Source organism: Athene cunicularia (genome assembly GCF_003259725.1).
Source record: "Athene cunicularia isolate RWA chromosome 7 unlocalized genomic scaffold, athCun1 chr7_part1, whole genome shotgun sequence".
Classification (NCBI taxonomy): Eukaryota; Metazoa; Chordata; class Aves; order Strigiformes; family Strigidae; genus Athene; species Athene cunicularia.
In genome coordinates, this window is record NW_020799107.1 from 21,864,033 (window position 1) to 21,888,726 (window position 24,694).

At 47.5% G+C, this 24,694-nt stretch overlaps 1 protein-coding gene across 1 annotated transcript in view; it reads left to right on the forward strand.

Moving 5' to 3' along the window:
* The first annotated feature begins 1,013 nt into the window (after positions 1-1,013).
* The window catches only part of MARCH4 (membrane associated ring-CH-type finger 4), a 95,265-nt gene continuing 71,584 nt past the window's right edge, over positions 1,014-24,694 (forward strand). Inside the window, exons 1-2 of the mRNA XM_026852486.1 lie at positions 1,014-1,020; positions 3,055-3,119. Coding sequence (XP_026708287.1) covers positions 1,014-1,020; positions 3,055-3,119 — 72 coding nt within the window. The remainder of the gene's footprint in view (positions 1,021-3,054; positions 3,120-24,694) is intronic.

Below are 24,694 nucleotides of genomic sequence, written 5' to 3' on the forward strand. Positions count from 1 at the left end.
TTTGTTATACGTTGTCTAATGACTACCAAAACAGCCATTAGTGTCTTAGTAACAAACAAAAGCATTCTGTTACAATTGCTGCTTTCTAGAAGCTCACAGTCATTCTTCCTTCTACAGGCTATTCTTGCTTTCTGCCTTCAATTAGTTTGTCTGGAAAGCTGTTCAAAACCTGTCCCGAGATATAGTTTAATAAAAATGAAAAATATTCTCTTCTCTCTTTCTAGCTTACTTTCCTAAGCAATAGTACTTGTCCATGTAAGTTCTGTTTGTAAGTCCGTGAGATACGGTCAGTGACATTTGAACTTCTTTGCGAAGTTCACCCATCTTTGATAAATAAAGGCTGCAGAATTCCTAAGCTCTTACGAGTTGCATAAAAATATGTGGCCAGGAGGAGCATACCCCCACATTGGGCTTGCAATGCCATGAAGGGGAACTGTCATAAGAGGTCCACTCCTACTAGACATTAAAGAAGCCACCTTACTCCCCAGGTACAATTCAGGGGGAACTTGTACTTTGTTTGGTTCCACTGCTCTGAGAACTCTGTTTTAGCTGTTGTGTTTGTTCTCCATGTTTAAAAAAAGGCAAGAAAAAGATCCATCTGTCAGCAGAAGCTGAGCCTAGCAAGTTTGAATGCCGTATTAGAGTATTTCAGGAAACTATACATTTAGGAAAACCAAGGAACTGCACAGTAAGTTTTAGAGTCTTCTCCACTGATCACAGTCCAGGATCTGTTATTTCAGTCGGCCTCCTTCAAGGGCACTTCACAACAGGGCAGTCATACCCAGCCAAATAATGGTGTTTGCCCTTCAGGCAGCACAGGCATGGAGGAGGTTGATGTAGAGCTACCTAGTATGGCCTAGGAAACCCTGAACCAGCATCTTTGGTATCGGCTAATGGCAGTGCCTCCTTCCCAAGCCTGCAGAACGTTATGTGTCACTCGATCACTATAGCAAACCCAACTGGAGTGGAGAGCCATGTGATTGGGGGAGGGATTGTAGACCAGTAAAGTGAGCATGTATGGTGAGGAGAATGTCAGAAATAATTCTGTGCAACCTAACGAGAGGAGGAACTTTGATCAGAGCCAGCCAAAGTGTGTCTGTCAGTGGGAAAGCAAACTAAGTTGCTGAGACTCTTCAGAAGTTGTTACTGCCATGGCAAGCCAAGGGGGATGTGGAGATGGCTACAGACTTAGGGATTTCCACAGAGCAGTCCGAGAAGCTCCACATCAGAGATTATTTGCAAACGCAAGGCATCCAAATGTGCCAGTTTGTGTAACTGAGCTTCTCTGTGTGTGTTTAGGAGTATCAGAAACATATGGGGCAAATGTTACAATCTCCTCTGAAGCTGGCAGGAGGTTTGCTACCATAGCATGTCTCTGTTTTCTGTTTGGGTTGGATCCAGTTATTCTTCCCTGTAATAGATGTGAGTAGGCCACTGAGATTGGGTTTCTGTGATGAAATAGAAAGCACAGGGGGATGATCTTGTGAGAGAAGAAGATGGAAAACATGTGCTCTGTTTTTCTGATCAGCACAAGGTTGTGTTGCACCTGATGGAGCCTCACTCGTTCGCTCCTGCAGGCGATCCCACCACCACCAAAAGAGCTCAACGATGTTCATCTGCTCCTTGATTCTTTGCATCACTCCCAGTTCTGCCTTTTCCCATTTGTGTATCTCATTCCATAGGATTTATAATTTCATCCCTCTCCAGGTGATATCTCTCCAATAAGGGAATGTGACTCTGTCTTTTCTCATCAGATAATCCTCTGCCCCTAAGTGCTATGATCAGAGCAGCAATACCAGCCCTCCTAGGCTACAGGGGAGGTTTTCACCTTCTCTAACTACATCCTGAATGTTCCCAGTTTTTCAGCATGCTCTGCATTTTGGCCTGATTAGGCTATTTGTTCTGTTGTATTGCAGAGACAAGGAGTGGTGCTTAGGCACAAGAGAGTATGTTCTCTCTGTATCCTGTAAAATAAGAGAAAATTTGCTCAGCTGGAAATGAAACAACCTGGAGTTCAAAACTCACTTATAATGACAGTCGTTTTGCATTTTCATACACTTACCAGTCATCAGTACTGGCCAAGGTCTCTACCCCTAGGTAAATGCCCCTAAGGCACTTAGCTATTTGTAAGCTGGAGACACTGATGAGTCAAAAAGAGGCTGTACAAATACATGGAGATTGGGAAAACCATCTAGATCCCTGCCATTTGGCCTGTCTTAACTGTGTCTGGGACAAATATACACGCTCTGAGTCCCCTTTCTCAGGCTGCCCTGTGGTATTTGGTTCCCAGGGGTGAGAGAAAACCCATGAGTCCTCCTGGTCAAGACTGCTTGAACACCCTTTGACACAGCTTCAGATGTAATGGGCGAGCTGCCGGATGAGTAATAGCCTTTCCCATGATATATATTCTGTCAGGGGGAGGGAGGGATTTTTACCAGATATCTGTCTACCTATAAATGCATATGGCATAACTGCTGGGACACAGCTGCACTCACGTGTCTGTCTTTAATCTGTTTCCTTTTAAATTACTGTGTCTACATTGCCTTGAGCTGTTTTTCTTCCCTCCTGAAATGTGCACAGCAGCATCAGAGGTAGGTGTCTTCAGTGCATTTCTCTGCTTCTGGACTGCACACCCTCCGGGGCTTTCATGAGGTGGTTGGAGGACCATGGAGGTCAGGGACCTGGGTTCCCACTAACACACTCCCTGACCCCTCTGTCTTTGGAGGATCGGCATAATTTCCAAGCAGCAGCCAGCCATCATGCACTGCCGCAGCGTGCGCTGATCCCAGCACTCACTGCTAGGCAGGGATTGGCTGTGCACGTATTTTCGGCAGTGTGGTGGAAGGCAGACACCACGTGGCTGAGCCAAATTGGATAAAGAAGGAGATTAAGTGGTCACTTGTGGGTCAACTTTTGCTGCAGAGGGCAGCTTGATGCCATGGTGCATATCTGGGCCGTTGAGCAGATGCAGCAGAGTTTCAGGCTGTTGTAAGGCACTTTCCTGGAGGTCTGCTGAGCTCACTGCAGGGTTGGAGACACAACACACCAGTTGAGCGCCCCCAGCCAGGGACGTTCCCGTGCAGAAAGCAGTTCTTTGGAAGGGGACCACTCTGTTACTGGTGCGTTTGTACTCATAGATCAACACTGTGGCTGTTTCTCCCAGTAGCGTGTGCGTGGCACGTCCAGTGCAGTGTGGTGATTTACAGTGTATCATGACTAGGCTGGATCACAGTGGCCTACAGATCAGGCCTGTGTGTCTTGTTTTTTTCAGTCCCCGTACCAGTTCTCTGTGTCTGCTCACTGAAAAAGATCTTTCCATCTGGCTGGTCAGCTATGAGGTTCACCAGGTCATGAAAGCAGGCTGACTTGGAAAGATCAAAGATATGAGGATGTTTCAGAATTTAGTCTTGGTTTAGGCTTGAGGACTTTCTGACACTGGGATGTCAGGGCTGTGACTGTGAGAGTAGTGAGCCCTTGCTGGACAATAACAAGTGGTAGAGAAAAATTCCTGGTCAGGGCAGTATTTAATCCACGTTAGAAGATCTCTAAGCAAACAGCACACTGTGATATGGAAGAAAACCACATGGCCTGCCTCCATGAGTTCCTGAAAAGGGACACCTCTGCTTTCTGGGAAGTCAGGGTTTGCCTTTCTGTTACAGAAAAAGAAGTAGTCTGAAGGGTGTGGGGAACTGAGCAGCAAGCACAGTCCTCTCAGATGAGAGTTACTTTAGAAATCAGTATTGGCAAACCCCAGGTTTTAGAGTCAAGGTGGCAGCTCAGTCACTGGATAACAAACAGGTCCCAGCCCAGGTGGAGGGTTGCTCACTGGCTCTAAGAGAACACATTTAGAGTAGGTTCCCCATGGTGACAACTTGACTAGAGGAGGTTCATCTTCCAGTTCAAGTGGATGAAGGAGGATGAGCAACCCAAGGATGTCAGCCTTTTCTCTGAACTTTGTAAACAAGCTGTGATCCTGGGCACATCACTGAGGTGGGACACAGCTCTGGAATGCAGACACCTGGATGCAAGTATTGCAGTGTAGGTGTCTGCATGTGGACTGGGTGTCCAGGCAGTGAAAAAATCAAGTGCTTGGCTCATGCCCATACAATGATTTCTTAGTGGGAAACATCTTGAGGTAGATAATCATGCACCTAGTCAATACACTCAGTGGAGCTGGAGAGCTAGACACCTACATTTTCCCAGCTGACTCACTCCTGGGGCTCCCCTGTCAACATTGACTAGACCTCCATTGATTATATGAGAACACAACCAGTGTGCATGTAGCTGCTACATCTCGATATAGTCTGGACCTGGATTCACCTGTAGTGATATGTAGGGCCCTTTCATGCCATCAATAAAGCAGGACTAGAAGTCTTCACCTCCTCCTAGGAAAGCTGTAAGAGATCCTTGCTTGGCGATAAAACACCTAAACCGCTTCAGAGCTAGGTGCTCTGCAAATGCTGAGTGTTCGCATTATTATAAGTAAGCAGCAATTTAGAAATACATGCACAACATTGAAGAGTAGTAAACAGATGGGAGAAGTTGCCAAGTAAGGCCACGTTGAAGCGGCGAGCAAAAATAAGTGTTAGAGACAGTCTGACATTTTTATAGCAAGACAGATGCAGCCAGGATTTGAAGCATATAGCAATGAAATGGGGTCAGGGAGGTGAGCTGCCTTTTCTTGGCCAAGTTCTTCTCCTGTTGGGCAGTTCCTTTTGTGCTCAGACAGCAAGCACTGCTCATTACTGGCCTGGCTGGGAGTTTTCAAGACAATGACAGTGCAACACAGCTCCAGTGGACAAGGCAGGAACATTAATATTGTTTATGATGAGCTGCTGTGTGGGAGAAAAGAGATTTTAAACACAGCCTTGAAGTCACCAGGTTACACCAGGGCGGGGCTGAGTTGAACTGTCAACTACTAATTACTGAGAGAAAAGTGACTCACTAAAACCCAATAATAATTGTCTTAAATTAATTAAAATGGATGATTTACAGTCAAATAGAAAACTATAGTCTTGGCATGGGGGACATGCAAAATGTGATGGACAGCCTGCAGCTTTGTCTATCTTTTACAGAAATAGTGTTCAAAAGTTGTGCAAGACATACTGTATTTTAATTAACCAAAGCCCAGAGAAGCTGTTCGGCAAACCTAGGCAGGAACTGCATGGGGACACTGTTCTCCTGGCAAAACCCTGAAAGTCCAGCCTGACGCTGCTAACAGCAAAACTCCTCTGCCTTCTGAGGAGTTTTCCGTTTTCCAGTATCCAACTGGAACTGCTGCTGGAAATTCTGCCATGGGGAGGGGAGAGCCTCAGCAAAAAGAGTGTCCACAGAGAAATAGTGAGAGGGACTGACATAGTAAACATGACAGACACTTCTGAAAATTTGTATGTCTGTCAGAGACGTTAAAACTATTTCCTGTTCATGTGATAAGAATGTACGAAATACTTGTCAGGGTTTACACAAGCATGGATTATAAGGAAAGCTTTTGTATTTTAGGGGATTACATACTTTATTACAATATATGCTACCTAAGTAGTATTGAGAACAGTTCTCGTGTGTGTGTGTGTGTGTGTGTGCTACAAAGGAACAGTAAGCGAAAGGCAAATGGTTGTTGGTGGTCTTATGTGTAACTGGGATGAACAGGCATGGTTTTCCTCTTCATGGCATCCAGAATGATCTTTTCACCCCCATAAAGCGACCTGAAGTCTGTCTGAAATCTGATCTGGTGTTGAGGCTGTCCTCATTCGGGTGTAAACGGCTCCACCATGCTTCTTGGGCATTGGAGCTCAGCAGATCTGTCTCTGGTTCCCAGCTCACTTTTTAACCTTGAGCAGGTTGTTTCCAATCTCTGGTTTGGAAGGGACAGCTCAGCAGACCTTGGGTCTGAACACAGCACTCAACATCTATGGAAATGGCACCTTCAGTTCGATTTAATTTTTATTTTTTAAGAAAAAGTTGGCTTGGTTGGCTTTTGCATTACTATTAACTTCCCATGCATATGTTGTGGGTCATTTCAGTTTGTAAAGCACTTTCAGTTCAACACCAGTGTGGGACACGCATTTCCCTAAGATGGTGGTAGCCTCCTGTTTGCCTCCCCTTTTCTTTTTTTCTCTTTCTTGCAATTGCTTGAAAGTTCACTTGAGCCCTTGCTTAGCTGGTTCACCCTGGACTCAAAATAGTAACAGCCTTAATCCAGGGGACTTCTCTAATCCTGGGGTCGGAGTGGGAGGCATGAGTGATTGCTCTGAGCAGCAGACCCATTTATGCAGTGTTTCACTTTCTGAGCAGCATCATTGAGGAAGGATGAGATTAGAAGGATATCGCTGGCAAAGTGACTAAGAGATTTATCTTACTCATAAGATTGTCTTGTACTTAAAGAATTTACATTATTGGGATTTTTCAAAATCTGAGCTGTCTGAACCCATCCTTCTTCCAGCAGTGTCACAGATATTGAAGGGTTGTTGTTTCTTTTCTAGTTCATACCTTCCAGCTCCAACACATTTCTCCCATTGCTTTTTCTGTTGCTTTTCCACACTTGTTTTCAAATGCCAGGAGTACCACAGCCTTCTCCATGTCCCTAAGAGACTATCATAAGGCGATTCAGTGTCAAGACATTCAGCCTGGTATTCAGCCCAGGTATTCAGTCTGTTTTTTCTTTTGCTTAATTAATTTCTTCCTGATCTGTCTAGTTAATACTGTTGGGAAGGATTAAGATGGATGCATCTCCCTCTGCCACTGGCATGTCTGGGTATTTATAGTAAGGAAGAGTTAGATCTCCTTGAACCTTCTTCGTCAGATATCCCCTCTAGAGAGGGAGCTGGGCCAGATCATAGAATGGAGATAGATATTTCTGTGCATCTGTCCTGAGAGAAAACCCTCAGGAGGGCAGACCTCAGGGACCCCTTACCCCAGCTGAGGTCAGGGATGCTAGCATGAAGCCCCCAGCTCACAACACTGAAGGAAGTCCTGGAGTGCCTTTGCTTCACTGGGACTGTGTGCTCAGCCAGGCTACTTAGGAAATTATATTGGCAAAAGCCCCACATCCCTCTGCTAATGAAGACTGACACCTTGCTGAGGGCTTCAGAGAGGTGGGCTGGGCTGGATGAAAAGTGGAGTTGGCTGGGCTGGGCTGTCACAGACGAGTTGCTCTGGGGAAAGGCTGCATGGAACAAGACATGCAGTGCTGGAAGGCCAGACTTCCACGGTGAGGAAGGTCAGGCTAACGTCACTTCAGAAACTGTGTCCTCCCAGCATAGTGTCTCCCTGCTCAGCACTTGAGCCAGGAGTAGCAGAGACACTCCCAAGGGGAAAAAAAAGGTGTCACGGAAGTTGGAGAAGAGGTGGGTGTCACTGAAGGAAGGCAAAGTCCTTTCTCCAGCATAAGGGTGACTTTCTAGTCTCTTGGTGGTGTGTGTTCATGAGCAAGCTGAGCCAATCTAAGGCCATAGAGCCATACAGCTATAGTGAGCAGCAACCTCCACTCTGCATTTCTACCCTTTCCACCTCTAACACCAGTGACCATGCAGACAGGGGATCGATCCAACAAGAATCAACTTTTAAAAATTTTTTATTAGTTTCAGTCGAATCAGTTCCCTGATCTGACCACCTGGTCATCAACACAGCACCGGTGAAGGGGCAGAGCAGCGCACCCAGGAGGTCAAAGGGAAGAGGGAGATGGCAGCACAGATTTAGGTGTAAACTGTACATGGAATTGCATCCTGATGCCAAGAATTTAGCAACTTCCTTCTAGCAACAATGAAGTATAAGGCATTTGAAGGTATACTGCAACAATTTCAAGGGGATTATTGTAAATTCAGCCTGTAAGATAAAGAAAACTTTGGGCTCAGCTCTTAAAGAAAACAAGCTCCCTGCCTGGCCTGACATGAACGTCTGTCCCAGCAGGGAGTCCCTTTTACCTCTGTAAAAGGAAAAATAAAACCAATGGCACTTTTAGGCATGGAGCCATGCCATTTTCATTCTCATATATTTTGCAGTTTTTCCCAAGTGACACTGAAGTTATTCTCAGATCAAGGATGCAATGTCTTCTGGCCAACCTGGAAAGCAGGGCTATACTAGGGCCTTATGAGGTGGTTGCAGGTTGCAATTTCAGAAATTTTTTTAGTGCCTAAAGACCCCCCAGTACAAAAGAGAGATTTAGGATCTGGGCTAGTCTAGTGGGAACTGCTAAAATAGTGAAGGGGCAGAAGCACATCATGTGAAGAGAGGTAGAGAGAGTTGGACTTTTCAGTCTGACAAAAAGAAGATGAAAGGAGAAATCTGCTTCCTTCTGCTACTTAAAGTCAGAATATAGAGACCACAGAGCCAAAGGGGCACAGCAAAGGACTCGAGGCAATGGCACAAGTTGCAAACAAGGGATTTCCTTGTGTATGTATATTTGTATATCACTGGATATACAGAAACAAACTGGCACAGTGGGAGTGATGCAGCCCTGAGACAAGGGCCCAGAGACATGGCAGGATCTCAGTTCTCAGAAATCTTCAGGGTTCAGCTAAACGAAGCCGTGGGCAATCTTAAAGCTAGCCCTGGTTTGAGCAGGAGGTTGGACCTTTCCCAACGTAAATTCTGCAACCCTACAAAAATCACAGTGTGAAGGGACTGAGTCGTTGCAGTGTCACTGCTGATAGGATTTAGACTTCTTGTTCTGGAGAAAGGTGTTGGGCAGGGGGAGAAGATTTTTGTACATACAGAGATGTGCACCCACCCACTTGCCTGCCTTCAGACATGAACGTGCCTGCAGCTGTCTCAGTGGTGTCTCAACTTCTGTCTTATTGACCTTTAAACGGCTGAGCTGGCCCAGCATGAGAGCCTGCCCTAATAAGCACAGCAAAGCCCAGCCTCTTGAACTGGTGGCAGCAGTCAGCTCATCACTGGTGCCCAGGTGGTACCTGAACCTGGCTTCCCACTCATGTCGGGGGGATGGGGGTGGTGTGCTACTGCCATCCTTAACCTGCTGTACTTTTAAGATCAAATTAATGTAGAACCAGTGAAAACTGGAGCTGGAAAGGTCTAGATAGATGTGCTTTATGCCTACCACCTGCCTTACCTGTACTTCACGGCCCCTGCCCTATCCCATGCATAACCCCCATCTCCTGTATCATCCTGCTTCTCTCCACCCCATGGCCTGCAACTGATTCCCCACTACTCACTTTTCTTCTTGTTTGCAAGCATGGCTCTCATGCCTTTTCCCTCCTCTCTCCTTCAGACCTGGTGCTATAACCTAGACTGAAGGTCCCTTCTGTCCTCCCTGGGGACGGCAGCAGAGTGGGACTGGTGTCAGGAGCCACACTCCAAGGTCATCTTAGCTTTATGGTGAGACCACCCTCTGGTGAGCGTGAGGCTGGGTTTGGTGCCTCTTTCTCCCAATTCCCTCTCCCAACAGAGATAGAAATAATTTCCTCCAAGCCTGTCTTGGTTATGGGACTCTGGAGTGCCTGGACAAACTGTGTACCCATGCCCATCCCAGGACTGCTGCTGCCCTTTCTCCATTAGGGAGCAAGGAGCAGAAAGCAGCCAGGAATGAGAAAGCATTCTTTGACCAACCTGGTTTACTGCAGGTTATCCCAGGTTCCTCCAGTGTCACATCAGATCCCTACTTCCCAGGTCATCAAGCCCTTTACCTTCAGTATTATTCCCCAGCTCATCTTGCTGGGGCATCCCAGTACCCCATCCTCAGTGACTGTCACCTCAGAGCCACACTTAGCAGCACCTCCCTTACACCCCTGTTTCTCAGAGCCCTTCCAAGCTCAGTACTGCTGACTCATCACACTTGTGACTGTTCTCACATAGGGCTCTTTCTCCTCTGGCACATACCATCAGCTGCACATCCTCCCCCTCTCCCAGTAGCTGTCCCAGCCCAGCCTCCAGAAATGGTCCTTCCAGGTGCCCTCCCTTCATCTTCACCTGCCTCCCTGGCAGGAGTGTGGGAGGAGAAGGCAGGCAAAACCTCTCTCTGTGGAGTGGGTGTGCTTAATTTGGTGTTTGTTTTCAGTACCGTCTGCTCAGTCACTGCTTAATGGAGTTCATTTGTGACGTTCAAAGAAAGGAAAAAAGAGATATATCCCTATCCCACTGCATCACCTCCTTTCAAGGGAAGATACTTCCTCTCTTTGCCTGTGGTTGTTGGTTTCTGTCTGGGAGGTTCAGCTACCTAAAGACTTGAGTGTGGTCACCTGAAGCATGCTTTAAAATGCTGCTTATTTTTTCCCTCCAGGGAGCAGGTGGAAGGTTTTAACTTCTAGTCCTGTTCTGCCAAGGGAGAAAGTGATGCCAAATGCAGCCTGCCCCAGCAGAGGAGCCGGGCGAAGAGGACAGCTCTGGAAAGGCAGTATGGGCTCACCCGGACAGGTCTGGCTGTCACAGGCAACCCCTATATCTCCTGAGTGTACCCAACACCAGCAGACAGGGAGTTTCTTTCCCACCTGCTTTTGCTGGGGACAGACCCTGAGCATCCCTGCACTGGGGATGAACAGGAAACCTCAAATGATTTCTAGCCTGCTCACAAGTCCAGGCTACTTGAGACCCATCTAGTTTTGTGTCCACAAAGTCCTTTAACCAAAGTCAGGCCTTCAGCCTCCAAGTGTAAAATAGTTGATTCATTTGAATTGCTATTAATTCCCTCCTTTAAAATTTCCCTCCCGTTCTCCTACACCATCTGAGTTTGGCTTAGGTGCCACAACCAGCCTGTCTGTCCCTGGACAGGCACAGCTTTCCCAGCCTCTGCTTAGGGTTTGGTACCAGACTGCTGGTTTGCAGAGGAGCCATTTTTCTGATTGTGGCATGGGCTTTGACTCTTACTCAAGCTGCTGTGAAGGGAGAAGCATTAGGGAATGGCTAAGAGGTCTCCAGAGAGCCAGACCCAAGCAGAAGTGTGAAATGCCACTGTGCCCGTGAGTGAGAAGGAAGAAAGCGTGTTAGTGCTTTCAAGAAGCACCCAGACCACAGACTTAATTTCTGAGCCATCCACCTCCTGCCCTATTCAGCAACCAAAAATATAAACACCTCCTTCTACCCCTCCATTCCTCCCTCCCGGGAGTTGGGAGGCAAAATTAACTATTGCAGAGCCTGCTGGGTGCATGAAACAAAGAGCCCAAAGGGTCTATGAAAAAGCCTTTCCACAACACAAATCCTCACTCGTGACGTATTTTAGGCTTTTCATAGAATTAAAAATAAAGTGAGACAAGCCTCCTTCCAGCACTCAGAGCTGGGTATATGTGCAAGGCGGATTTTGGCTCAAAGCAAGCACAGCTCTCCACAGTGTGAACGACTTGAAGGAGTGAGCCCAGCCTCGCATTGTGCTTTTAGCACACCAAAGGATGGATTTTGGGGCTCACTGCAAAGGCATAGCACTGCCTTCCCCTGCCACCGTGCTCCCACCTTCATTACAGCAGAGCGCGCTGCCAGGAGCAATTAGGCAGAACGAGTTTTGTTCTCTCTGAGAGCAAGAGCTTTCTTGTGGCAAGGTCGCTTCACGCTGCTAAAACCTGGCTTAGCTCAGGAATTTGCTGTGTTTTTTTCACGGGGTGTTGCCAGGGAGAGTGGGACCAACAGGTTACAAAGAGGATGAATGCAAAGGCAGGGTGGGGCATACAGGCTGGTTAAAAGGAAGGAAGGATGGTGCTGGGATGAAACCTCTCGCCTGGCATTTGGAAGCCTGCAGTATAAATCCCTGCTCTGCCAGTGTCCTCCAGCAAGTCTCTGCCCACACACCAACTCTTGCCTGGGCACTGGGACACCATTCTGTCCCTTCTCCCCAGGGAGACCGTCAAGGTAAAGACACTGATGATTACACAGCCCTCAAACAGTGAGAAAAAAGGACACACACACACACACACATGCACATGACCAAGATAGCCGCTATTAACCTTGCCTCATTTTATATATTTTTACAGCTGCAGCAGATGTCTCTGCATCTCCCTGGAGGGACATTAGGTACTTAGAGCCTTTTCAGCTCAGAGCAAGCTGCCTAGAGGAGCTGATGGCTTTGGCCCCAGCTCTGTGAGGAGGCTCCCTTCTTGCGGACAGGCTGATTGAAGTCGGTCGAATCGTTCCTACCCTGAAAGGGACTTGTCTGTGAGAGCATGGCTGGGTTTTGGCAGCTGGGTCAGTGCCGACAGCCGCTCACCCAGATCTAATTGCAAGCTCGGGACGTAAATAAGACAGAGGATAAATAAGAAAGGATGTGCTGGGAAGCCCCACAAGAGGAAATAAGGATATTACTATTGATTAATAAAGATAATAACAATAGTAGTTATTGACTTGATCTTGCAGCATCAGGCGCACCAACCATGTTGTGCTAATGCAGGAGAAGCGAGAGGTGCAGCAACCCCTGCACACCAGTCACACAGCTCGTTTGCTCTTGCTGAGCTGAACCGGAGAGAGCACACTTGTAAAATGTAGCCTGAATATCATAAGCTAAAGTGATCCGTAGGATTTTCCCACTCCAGTCACCTGGGGAGCTGTTGGCAGCAGTAGTGCAGAAATATTTTTCCATGGCATCAGCCCAGAGGGTGGTGGCATTGCTGGGAAACATGCTGAATTTGGGGAGCTTTGGAGCTGGCTGCAAGTCTTGCAGAAGATGAATTGTGTTTTGGTGTCAGGGCAGTGCTGGCTTCCAGTCCAGGCAAACTGGTCTCCCCCTTTAAGCTCCCTGCAAGGGAGTGCTGGGTGCAGAGAAACCTGTCAGTCACCCTCCTGGTAAGCTCTGCACATGTTCTTGGGCTGGAAGAAAATTCCTGTGGTTTTTGCTTGTGGTGTAATCATCTCTGATGTGGCCCAAAGTGTTTTTGGTTTTTTTTTTTTCCCATCACAGATTATTTTTCCTGTTCCTTCCTAGCTACCTGTTGCTTTCCTGGCCCTGGGGAGGAGGAGGGAGGCCAGGGCTCTCCCTCTGCAGTGGCTGGGTAATGTCTGAACATCACATTACTGGGCACCGAGTGGTGGGTTAGCCTGACTTTGAGTAGGGACTCGAAGCAGCCAGGAACAGGACACGCAGCTCTGTCACCCCTTTGCCCTGCTCTCCATCCCATGCATAGCCCCAGCATGGGCTGTCCAGCGCTGGTCCTGCCTCTCTGCTCTGCCTCCCTGGCTTGGCTTCCAAAATGGCAATAGCTACATGGAGATCCCCTTGTAAAGGGGAATTTCCCAGCTTCTGGAGTTGCTTATATAGGGCAGGTTTGGTTGCTGGAGAGCCAGCGTCCCTGGCACATCCCACGTCGCTGCAGTTTGAAGCTGCTCTTTTTGCCCTGCTTGTGCCTTGTTTTCCCCATATATGAAGTTCAGTGAGAGTAGTCAGTTCTGTTAGGTACTAGGATGCTTAGTGTATTAAAGATCGCATGGCACCTGCATAGCTTTGGATGAAAGCACATGGAAAATGGCTCCACAGTTTCATTAAATGCATTTTCTACCATTCATTCTATGCTGCCTCCCAAAAGCCATCAAGTCCCCTGCAGATGAGGCAGAAATCTCATACCGAGCATCCAAGCCAGCTGCAGGGACCTGCTGGTGGCAGAGCCGTCCTTGGGCTCACTGTAGCTCCCCAGGCTCAGGGCTGGCACAGCCGGCACTGGAAATGCCACGTGGCAGGATGTACCCCTCCCGGCTCAGCATGTGCAACTGGATCCCCAGCCTTAGTGCCAAGACAGGGGATGTTCTCCATGGAGCTAAACGCTAAAGATATTTGCTGTCCTCTGCTTCGAGGGCCCCCAGCCACCTCTTCACCTGCCCCGTTTGAAAGGCAGGTAGCTTTTAAACAGGGAAAGGACTACCAGGACACTGTAGCAGCTGCTGCCTTGGAAAACAAGTTACAAATTGCCCAAGTGAGAAAATGCAGAGCTCAGGTAACCCTCACCCACAGAGGCTGTGGGATGGATGCAGCCCTGACCTGGGTAAGTGGCTCATGTGTGTTACAGCAAGCACGTGTCATGCTGCACAGCAGCAGCTTGCATTTGCTTTGTCCTCTCACCCCCTAAATCTGATTTAGGGTGGCCTTGTTTATGAGGAAACCTGCTTATTTCCCTTTTCTTCAGTCTGTTTCAAAACACTCTGCTGGCCACCCTGCTAGTGTATGCATGTATGTGTGTGTAGCGGGGTGTTAAGCCCTTCAGAGCATGAAATGCGATAGCTCTCCCTGCACGCAGTGAACTGGGGCTGCAAAGGGAGATGGAATTAATTGCACCAGCAGTAGAAGTTGATTGACACTCAGTGTTGTGGCAGTGGGGAGGTGAGTCTGCAAAAGGGTGAGCTTTATCAAAAAGCTAGGTGTCATCTTAATCAGGAGGGGGTTTCTTCATCTGTTGGCATTAGTGCCTGAAGGTACCTGTTGTATTGAAGGTGTGTGGTGGGGGAGCACATCAGACACTTGGGTGCCAGCCTGGGCTCCTCGAGGGTGCGGAGAAGAGCTCGCAGGAGAGTCAGCGGGAACGTGCTGCATGAGAAGCCTGGTTTGATGTGACCGTAGGAAAGGGACCACAGACAAATTGCTGGGATGCGGGCTGTGAGTGAGGGCTTGGGACTGATCTGAAACACCAGATTTAAAAGTGAATTTTGGAGGTAGAAGTTTTCAGAAGTAGCTGTCCCTGGCAACTGGGTTGGAGGATAAGGGACGGTTAGCTGTTTACCTTGCATGAGATTCAGCCTGGCGTTTCTGGTCCCTTAGCATGGAGTTACCACAAACCCACTGTGCCAGGGCAGGGTAAAGCACAGTGCCACAAAGTTGGTTTTACTGTGCCATAGGCTATACCTGTGGCTAATCTCCCACCCCCTAGCTCACTGTGGAAGACTTTATTTAACATCTCCATAACCACCTAACCACTTTGTACAGTATACTGATCCAGGGTCTCCACTTAAGGCCATATCTCCAGTGACTCCAACTTGGTGTCTTTCCCTCCTTAGTGCCATGGAGAGGTTTCCTTGCATGCATGGAGGATGTGACCACCCAGGCTGATCAGTGCAAGGCTGATAGTCACCATAATGACAAATTACCCCATGGCTCTGCCTTTTATTACACGGCTATTGCCACCATGTCCGTGACACACAGATGAATCATTCTGCCCAGTGGTAACACACAGCCTCCTCCAGAATGGATGCTGGTTACTCATGCACAGCAGCAATACATGCTGGTTTACTGCTCCAGGAGTTTCATCTCCAGCTGCTGCTTCAAAATGCAAGAAGGACGTGATTTAGACCTGCCTCATGCTGTAGCTGAGCAGGGTTGACCCCTAGATGGGTAAAAAGAGGGGCAGCAAATTGTCACTGTCCCTCTATTGAGAGCAAAGTTGCTCAGTATCTACTGGGTATAAGGAAAAAACAGGATTTCCACCCTTGCATAAAGTCATTTGAGCTGATCCCAGTGGGCAACAGGGCCCCTCAGCCCGGTATTCGGCTCATAGCTGATTCACCACCTGACACAGGAAAATGAACTAGGGCTTGTCTGCACCAGAGAATTTCCCCCAGCACTAATCTGGTCTGGCAGAGGAGGCAGAGTGAGGTGCCAAAATGCTTTTTTTTTTTTTCTTTTCCTTTTCATCCTCTTTTTAAATAGCAGTTCAGCTGATGGGCAAAACATGGTCTAGAGTAGCATTCCAGGCAGCAGAAAATTAGTTCAGCTTTTACCCTCATTAGCTGATTGCCAGTAATTAACATTTTGTCATTAACTACAGATGTTTATGGCCTAGAAGTGAAGTTTGGGTGTCTCCACATTAGCTCTCAGAAATGTACTGATTATCTCCATTTAATTGGCTGCCTGTGCCTCAGTTTCCTTGTCTGCTAAGGGGAAAAAAAAGGTTATAATGATTCACCCTCATCCTCTACTTTACATCCCAGCCTATAAGCGCTGTCAAAGGAGAACGTACTGCCTTCAGATTTAGGCCTTTTTAGGAAGTTCAGCTTCTGGAAATGCAGTTTTTCACTCTCTCTCTAGTCTTCCAGCCCTTACCTTTAATGAACCTCATTGTCCAGTAGATCATAATCTTCTTGTCATTAAGTGACTCTTCATTGTGTTCTGGAGCTTTATTCTAACTGTTATCTTCAAATAAGTGTGGATGCCCACAAGTGCATTCATGCCTGTTTTTTGATGGCACCTGGTTCTTTGGCAACTGTTTATACTGAGGTGTCTTAAAGAACCATAGCTGGGGCCCAGGTGGACTCTTCCACCCTGAAGACCCTGCTCCTGGTCTAAAAAAGCAGGCATAGCACAGCACTTGGGTCCCAGACTCAGTGGCAACTGGAGATGGCTAGCACTCATTCATGTCATCCTCATGCCTTCTCTCTCTTTGACAAGCTTCTACATCTCCTTGGGTTTCAGAACAGATCCTTCCATTCTGCTTTTTTTTTTTTTTTTTTCATTAAAATAAACAGATCTATGTGGCAGCCTCTTCTGGAGGAGTAACACCACAGTAGCAAATTCATGTGTGCAGCCTGACATTTCAAAGCAGCGATGTAATGTGAAATAAATCCAACTGGAGTTTTATCAGGAGAGCTAAAAGAGAGCTCCCTCTCCCCTATCCTCACTCCTGGTGCCTGGGGCACTGTGCACGGTCCCAGCAACGTGAAGTGGTTGTGGCTCTCCTCCCCTCTATTCCCACTGCAGTTGCAGCGGCCCCAGAAAACATGAAAGGCAGCAGCACTCAGTGCAAAAATGTGTTTCCAGGAGGCTGCTGTGTCACTGAGTGAACAGGGAGCCTGGGTAGGTAGGAAGAACTGGAAAATCATGCACAATACCCTGCCAGTTTCCCTTTGAAAGTCATTCCTGTTTACCTCCCCAGCAAACCCTTCTCCCATTCCTCCCACTGCTGCTGGGAGCCTCAGCGCTCTCTGCTTACCCACCGTTCCTTCTCCTTTGCCTATGTAGCAATGGCCACCTTTTGATACTCTGAACAGGAGGACCCAAAGAGGAGATTGATAACGGAGTTCAAAGGCCCTGAGGATCAAGCAGTGCCACTTTCTCACTGCTGCAGTAACTGAATCTCAATGGCGGCTCCACATACAGGGTTGTATACCAGTGCTTCTCCCAGGTGTAGGTTTAGTCTCTGCAGGCTGAGACAAAGGCTCTGGCTGTATCTGGAGATAGTGGCAGTCTTTGATATGAGGGAATATAGGTTTTCAGCAGAGCTAAAGGCAGCTTGGTGGTTTCTGGTTCACACAGCAGGCCTGGAGCTCAGCCGCTCTGCACGGGCAGAACAAGTTTGTGTGTGCCAGCAAAATGCACATCGATGCAGCCTCGCACACCAACCCCTCCCACACAGCAGCTTTGGCTGCCGATGCAATCCCTGCTGTATTTATATCTCGGCATTGCCCAAGCCATGCTGTTAATAGGTGTCAGCATCAGCACAAGCAGATTTGATGGTCCCCAGGGAGAACTCATCTGAAGGATAGGGTCATGAGGGCATTGCAGTATCCAGGCTGGGGGCTGCTCAAGCACAGGATGGGAGTATTGGGGTTGGAGTCTGGGGACAGGCTGTTATGCTGAGGGCAGGAGGCAGGAGAAATAGGGTGTGTGCCATAATGCTTTGCACTTGTGTTTTCTTGACCTCACAGTTCCTTAGTTCCTCTGAGGATGTCACCCACTTAGTCTTTGGCCCTGCTTTTCTGTATGGCATGCCCCAGCTTTGCACAGATTAAACCCAAGTGTGGCTGAATACCCCTGGGGCAGCACTGGGGAAGCATGACAGCACAGAGAGTGCCATCCTAGGAGCAGCCAAGACAAGGGAATTACTGGGCATCCAGTAATTCATCCAAGGAGGAGTCCAGGGATCAGCCTCAAGCAGGACCAGTGTGTGGCCAGAAGCCATGTCACAGCCACATGTAATACCAGGTCATTAAAAAAGAACGAGACCCCAGTGACTGTCCAAGCTGTGCAGAGCATGTTTGCCTGCAGTGGGAGCTGCATGTCTCATAGTGCTCTGTGCTCTCCAAATCCCAGTCAGGCTGGGCACATGGTACAGTCACACCCGATCTAGTGTCAGAGCAGTGACCCCGTTGGGATGACTTCAGAGTCCCAGTGGCTGTATTAGCTCTTGCTGAACCCATTGCTCAGCTCTCTAGCTCTGCCCTGCGAGTGCTGTCCTGGTGGCGTGGCTTTGCATGAGGCAGGAATCCCCAGTCCCTCAATTTCCCTCTGCTCTTGGCAGATGGGCTTTCCTCATGTAGTAAAACCTCCAAACACCTATGGGATCCCTGTGGAGGGAAAACTCCCAGTCTCTCTTTGGTGAAGTCTCTGCCTTCTCTGCTCCTCAGCACACCACCCAGTCTCCCAGGGTGACATAACTGCTTTGCAAGCAGAGAGGGAAATCCAGAGGAGACTGGAAAATGTGCTCTTCCTGCTTGTTAGATGTCTTCAAGATGGGAGGATCTTCCACCAACACTGTTTCCAGTGCTGGCACCCTGGCCCTAACCTCATGGTTCCCAAGAAGAAAAGACCCTGGGTCTTCAGTGGAGGTCTTGAAGAAAAGGGTGGATCATGGCCGATCAAGACTGCTTTCCTCTGTGCCTTGTAGTGAAATTCTCTGGTGCTTAATTATGTGAACTGAAGCAATTTCCAGGATACCAGGGCATTTCTGACACTTCTCTTTGTGTTCTCTCCATCTTATGTGGATACTCCACTCCAGAGTCTAATAAGGAGTATTACTCAGTGCATTGATTTTTCTACATTGGTGGTTCTTAATAAGGTTTCTCTCTTCTATGCATTCCTCTGTTTTCAAGAAACATAAGCAAATTTGTTATCTTGGAGCCCTCCAATCCTTGCCTAATTTGGCTGAAAGTGACCAGTGACTTAAAAATGAGTTAATGGGTGGTATACACAGACCCACATGTTATCAGCAAAAGCCCAATTCCCATTACAAACCATGCTAAAAAGGGTGGGACTCTGTGATATCTAATGAGATAAGTCATGATGGGGGGACATGCAACACTATAGAGATGGCAGTGATGACAGAGCACAGATTGGGTAGCCCTGACTGCAGGAGAAAAGGAAGAATGAAATTAAGCAGTGGTGCTGAAATGATCAGATGTATCTGACATATGCTGGCCAAAGTGTGTTCTGGCCAAGAAGGCCAATGGCATATTGGCTTGTGTCAGCAGTAGCGTGGCCAGCAGGGACAGGGAAGGGATCTGACCCCTGTACTCGGCACTGGTGAGGCCGCACCTCGATTCCTGTGTTCAGTTTTGGGCCCCTCACTACAAAAAGGACATTGAATGACTCGAGTGTGTCCAGAGAAGGGCAACGGAGCTGGTGCAGGGTCTGGAGCACAGGTCGTACGGGGAGCGGCTGAGGGAACTGGGGGTGTATAGTCTGGAGAAGAGGAGGCTGAGGGGAGACCTCATCGCCCTCTACAGCTACCTGAAAGGAGGGTGCAGGGAACTGGGGATGAGTCTCTTTAACCAAGTAACAAGCAACAGAACAAGAGGTAATGGTCTCAAATTGTGCCAGAGAAGGTTTAGACTGGATATTAGGAAGCATTTCTTTACAGAACGGGTTGTCAGGCGTTGGAATGGGCTGCCCAGGGAGGTGGTGGAGTGAGTCCCCGTCCCTGGAGGCATTTAAGAGTTGGTTTGACATAGCGCTGAGGAATATGGTGTAGTTGAGAATGGTCGGTGTTAGGTTAATGGTTGGACTAGGTGATCTTCAAGGTCTTTTCCAACCTTGATGATTCTGTGATTCTGTAATAATCCAAAAGACTGCAGTTCTGACTAAAGGATGATGCTTCAGGTGTGACTGAGCATTGATTTGAATGCCTCCAGGCTAAGGTCTTGTGGATTTCCTGGAGTTCGAGCCAGAGAACTGGACAGACCATTGGTGGTCACTGGGGAAACTGGGTCAGGGCAGTAACTGGTGCATGCATTTCTGCCTGTGTTAGTGCACAAACACATTGTGCCATGGGGAAAGACTTCAGGGCTGGATTGCCAAAGTATCTCAGAGGGTTTTGAACAAGAAGATCTCTGGCAAGTGCTCAGTGTGCCAGTGAGAATGGAAAAGGCCCATGGGACGTGTCATTGCCATGACTGCAGTAACTAGGAGAGAGGGTCCTTGATTCTCTTGACAGCACCCATGTGGCCCTTTGGTCACCAGATGGATTCCAGCAAGACCATTTTGCTTGTGGGAACTTTTTCAGAGTATAGTGGCTTGGCCAGAACAGCTGCTTCTAGGTGGGGGCTAGAGGGACATCTGGGACTCAGCATGAGCCTGAGCAGCACAGAGATCCCCCTCATGCCCCAGCAAGCAGAAAAACAGGGAGAAACACGTTCCAAACTGGGAGCCAGATGTTCTGGCTGGTTTGAGACATATTTGCAGCCTCTGAGTGGATCCAGGGGAGAGGCAGGGAACGTTTGCGCCCGAGAGATAAGAGGAAAAACTGCAAGAAGAGAGCATGGAGGTGGGCTGCAAGAGGAGGCAGGTTATTCTGGTCATGTATAGGTATGAAGGAGAGGTCACAGTTACCATAGGGCCTTTGAAAACTGAAGCAGGAGAGGAGTATGTGCAAGTGATTAAGAGCCTTATTAACATTCTCTGGTGGAGAATGTGTGTAACCGCATGATACACACCTCCAACAGCTATTAAACAGACATTCAGAAGCCTTTAGGAAGCAAAGGTAAATTCATGGATTTTTTAAAGGGAGTCTTTTATAAACCAGCTATCCTGGTTTCTCTGTGGTGTGAAATTCTAGCAGGTTCCCCTCATTTCAGACTCAGTGACACCTATCATTTCAAACATAACTGGGTTTTGTTTACAACTGCAGGAGATGGAGGACCTCGTGCATTTCTCCATAGGTACTCTAATTGCTAATTGCTTTCACTGTTTCGAAAAAAATGCATTTTATTTCTAGACTGTATCTGCCTGCCTTCATTTTCCATCCACTGGATCTCGTTCTGCCTGTCTACCAGATTAAAAAGCCCTCCACTGTTAAGACTTCTCCCAGTGGTAGTACTTAACAGATTGCAGTCACATCACGTCTTCACCTTCTCTTCATTAAGCTAAGCAGATTAAGCTTCTCTCTCCACTCACCAGAGGCAGGTTTTCCCAGACATGGACTCACAGTTCTGCTTGTCACCTCTGAAATTATAGGAGGGTTGTGGGGAGGGAGTCAGGGTACACTCCAGATGGTCCAGATGACCAGACTAACCTCAAGACATGAGAATAAGATGCAAGCTGTGTTTGAGAGGCTGAACACACTCTGAGATGCTGATTTGCACACCCTGGTCCATGGAGAAGTACAGTGGGCTATATGGCCTTGGAGACCTCTCCTCTCCACTGTATCCCCTTCCAGGATTCCAAAACAAGAATTTGAAGTAAAAGAACATTTCTTAACTTCTCCAACTCATAGTGGCTCCTCTCTGCATCTGGCAGTCCTTGGGTTAATCTTGCACTTGGAAGTTTACTGATTTGCAGAAATCTCCTGTTTATTTCTTGTGTATACTTTGTTAAGGATAGGCCCATATGTCCTGTCTGCTCATCTAGCATGAAGAGGATTGACACAAACGAATGGTGCCATCCACAGCCTGATCATACTTGGCATACTTGCATTTGGCAGAGGCTGTGGAGCTAGTTTTAAAAAAGAAGAAAGAAGAAAAAACTGTAAGATGCTGTCAACTGCTTTCCTAAAGGGCTTATTAGAAAGTATGTTGTAAGAATCTGCTCAGCATTTTTGTGATTTGATCAAGAGTACCCAGGAGGGATGAGTGAAGCAATCTGGAAGGAATAAGAATTGATCCAAAGCTCAGCCTGAAACTTATTGGAAGTTTCTAAGTTTGAGCAGCATCATATAACTGTTCCCATTGCTACTTTCATGAGCTCCTACCTTGCTGACACTGGCACCAGGGTCCTGAATAACAGAACTGCTCTAAAGTCATGATGTGTCCTGCCTGACCAGACATGCCAAGTCTTGAAGAAGATCTCTGCCTCTGGATTTCTGGCCAAGCTACACTCCTTGATCGCATGTTCCTCCCTCAGTGTAAATGCACGGTTTCTCATCCTGGCAGTCTGAGAACATGCTGTCATTGCTGCCACCCGGGAGCAGTGGGTGGGATAGGCCTCTGAGCTGGGGACTGAAAGATGTTCAATCCTGTATCTTTGCATGCTGTTTGTGATGTTATCTGTGAAACATGAATCCCTTACAAGCTAATTTGATTTAATGCACTCAGATTGTTTTGTGTCAGGTCCCCAAAGCCCTTCCCATCCTCTTCTCTCTGGTTTGTGAAGAATCAGAAAAGGGATGTCCACCTGACCAAATTGTGCCGAGGACTGAAGAGTCCTCAAGAGTCAGAAGTCCTCAAGGCAACACAAAGATTTAGTAAGGGAGAAGACCAAGCAGAAAACAGCTCCAAGCTTCAGGGGCGGGTAGAAAGAAGAAACACTTGTTGGAAGAGATCCCAGTGTCACCACAGAGGGTCTGCCTGCTGCTTGTGGACCCTTTCAGTCCAGACCCAACAGACTGCCTGGAGCAGTGTTACTGAGTTAAGAAGATACCTCCCAGCTGTCTCCAGTCTCCAGTGTGATGTTAGAGCTTGTGTTTATCTCAAGAAGCTTGCTTTCAGTCAGAATGGCAGTGCCTGTTCCCATTGGCAGGCTTGAAAGTTCTCATGATGCTTTTAGAAAAGGCATCCAAACAACAGTGTCCTGGTGAAAGGGCATCCAAAGAACAGTGTCCTGGCAAAAGGGCATCCAAACAAGTGTCTGGGCCACTCGCCAGGCTGGGGAAATCACTGCTCCTGCAGTCTGTCTAGATCTCTCCTTAAAGATATTAAATTGTGGTAAGCCTGCCAACACTAGTGGCACTGATGTGAAATGACTACTTTTAGTGGTAGTCTACTGCCTCCCTGCTTTGGGCCCTAATCTGCCACATTTCCAGTTACTTATGGACAGATGTACACCTCCTCTCCATGTGTCAAGTAGGTGAGTTGTACAGTGAGCAGTAAATTTGATGCCTTCAGGTGGCACTGGACTTTCCAGAGCAACTGGATTTTTCCAAAGGAAGAATCTGCTTTCTCAGGAAGTGATATGGGGATAGGTGGTAGCCCAGGAAATGCCTCTGGTGTGTCACACCATGCAATAGAGAAGTGGTTGTGGGATTTCATGCCTACTGCATGAAGCTTAGCAGATATAAGGGTACATGTTAATTGTAGAGTTCTGCAAATACTGTGTGCATAATGGGGACCCAGTTCCCTTTCTGTCCTGTTAGTACAGCAGAAATGAAAGGTCCTAGGTAGCAGATACACTCAGTTACAATGTTCAGACTGAAAATAATGAAACCTTACCAATGAAGAAAGAGTTGCTTGCCTGTTTGGTTACAAATCCCAACTAAATGCATTTACCACAGTCAGACAAACGTGATTTAACACTGACTAAATTTCTTACTAAGCAAGGAGATTATTAGCTGTCTGGGCAGGGAGAGTGGATCCAAGTGCTGATCCTTAGAAGTCAGTGCCCCTGTGATGGTTAAAATGTCCTTTCTGTGTCCCCCTGGGCTTCCACAAAACATACAGGATAGGATGTTTAACCATATGTACTTAAGGTCATGGGTGATAACTTCAAGCCCCAGGGGACCTGTGAGCACTAAACCCATTAAGATTACAGAAGGGACTGTTCAGCACTGAAGAAATCTCCCAGAAAGATCCTTTTCCATGCAGCAACCATGAGTGTTCACATTTACAGATTCATGTTCCTTTTTGCATCTTAAAAACAAAGAACAGGAGAAGGTTGGGAAAACACAAGATGTAAAAAGTAAAGATAAGAAAACAGGAAACGGAAAAAAAAAAAGTGTATCAGAGAGAGAGTTGCAATCTCTCCAGCTTTCTTCATCTCTGGACACTTTCAGAATAATTCCCTACTAGCACTGCCCTAGCCATGGCTGCTGGCATGGTGGTTTTTGCTTATCAGGTTTCTCGAGGGGCAGAGAAAGCCTGATTGAAGGGCAGAGTGGCTTGGGGGGCCATTACAGGAATGCACTAATGAAATCTGCTGATGACATAAGGTTCAGAGGCACTGACCGTGGAGAGGAAAATGAGAGTCTCAGCTTTGGATTACTCTGGGTAATAGAAATCACATGAAATGGAGTAGGGCTACAGGGAATAACAGCCTGGACTTCCAGTGTTGCAGCTGGAAAGGGCAATGCTGGACCTAGCAGGCCAGGTGTCCCCTGCAGAGGCAGGAAAATCATGACGGTGGCATTGGCAAGCCCTCCTGTGGAAGCCTGGGCAGAGGAGGGTTTCTGGGATGACCACAGGCATGAAGACCCCATTGGACAAGAGAAAAACCATAGCCAAGTGTTTTATCTAAGAAATCAAAGTCTGAAGGAGAAATGCTGGGCTATTCTAGCTCTATTGGAGGTGGGAGGTCACAGCGTGAAGGAGCGATGTACACTAGTGATCAGCACTGGTTCTCAAAGGAGAGAAATTCAGAAATAGCCTCAATAGGAAGAAAAAGAAGAGGAAAACTACTTATAAGAGAAGCCTAAGTCCTTTATTGGGGATTGATAATTGCCTTGGAGTCATGTGACTTGATCTACCCAAGTTCAAAGTCTTCCCTGTAACAACAATCAATTCAGAAAAGTTTCACGTAAATCACCCACCATATTATGTCCCAGAGTGTGTAATCCTACTGTTCTTCACACACCCAGCACCCATTTGCCAAAAATAATAAATGAAGTGGTAAGAAGAAGGTGGCATGATGTTTTAGTTGGGA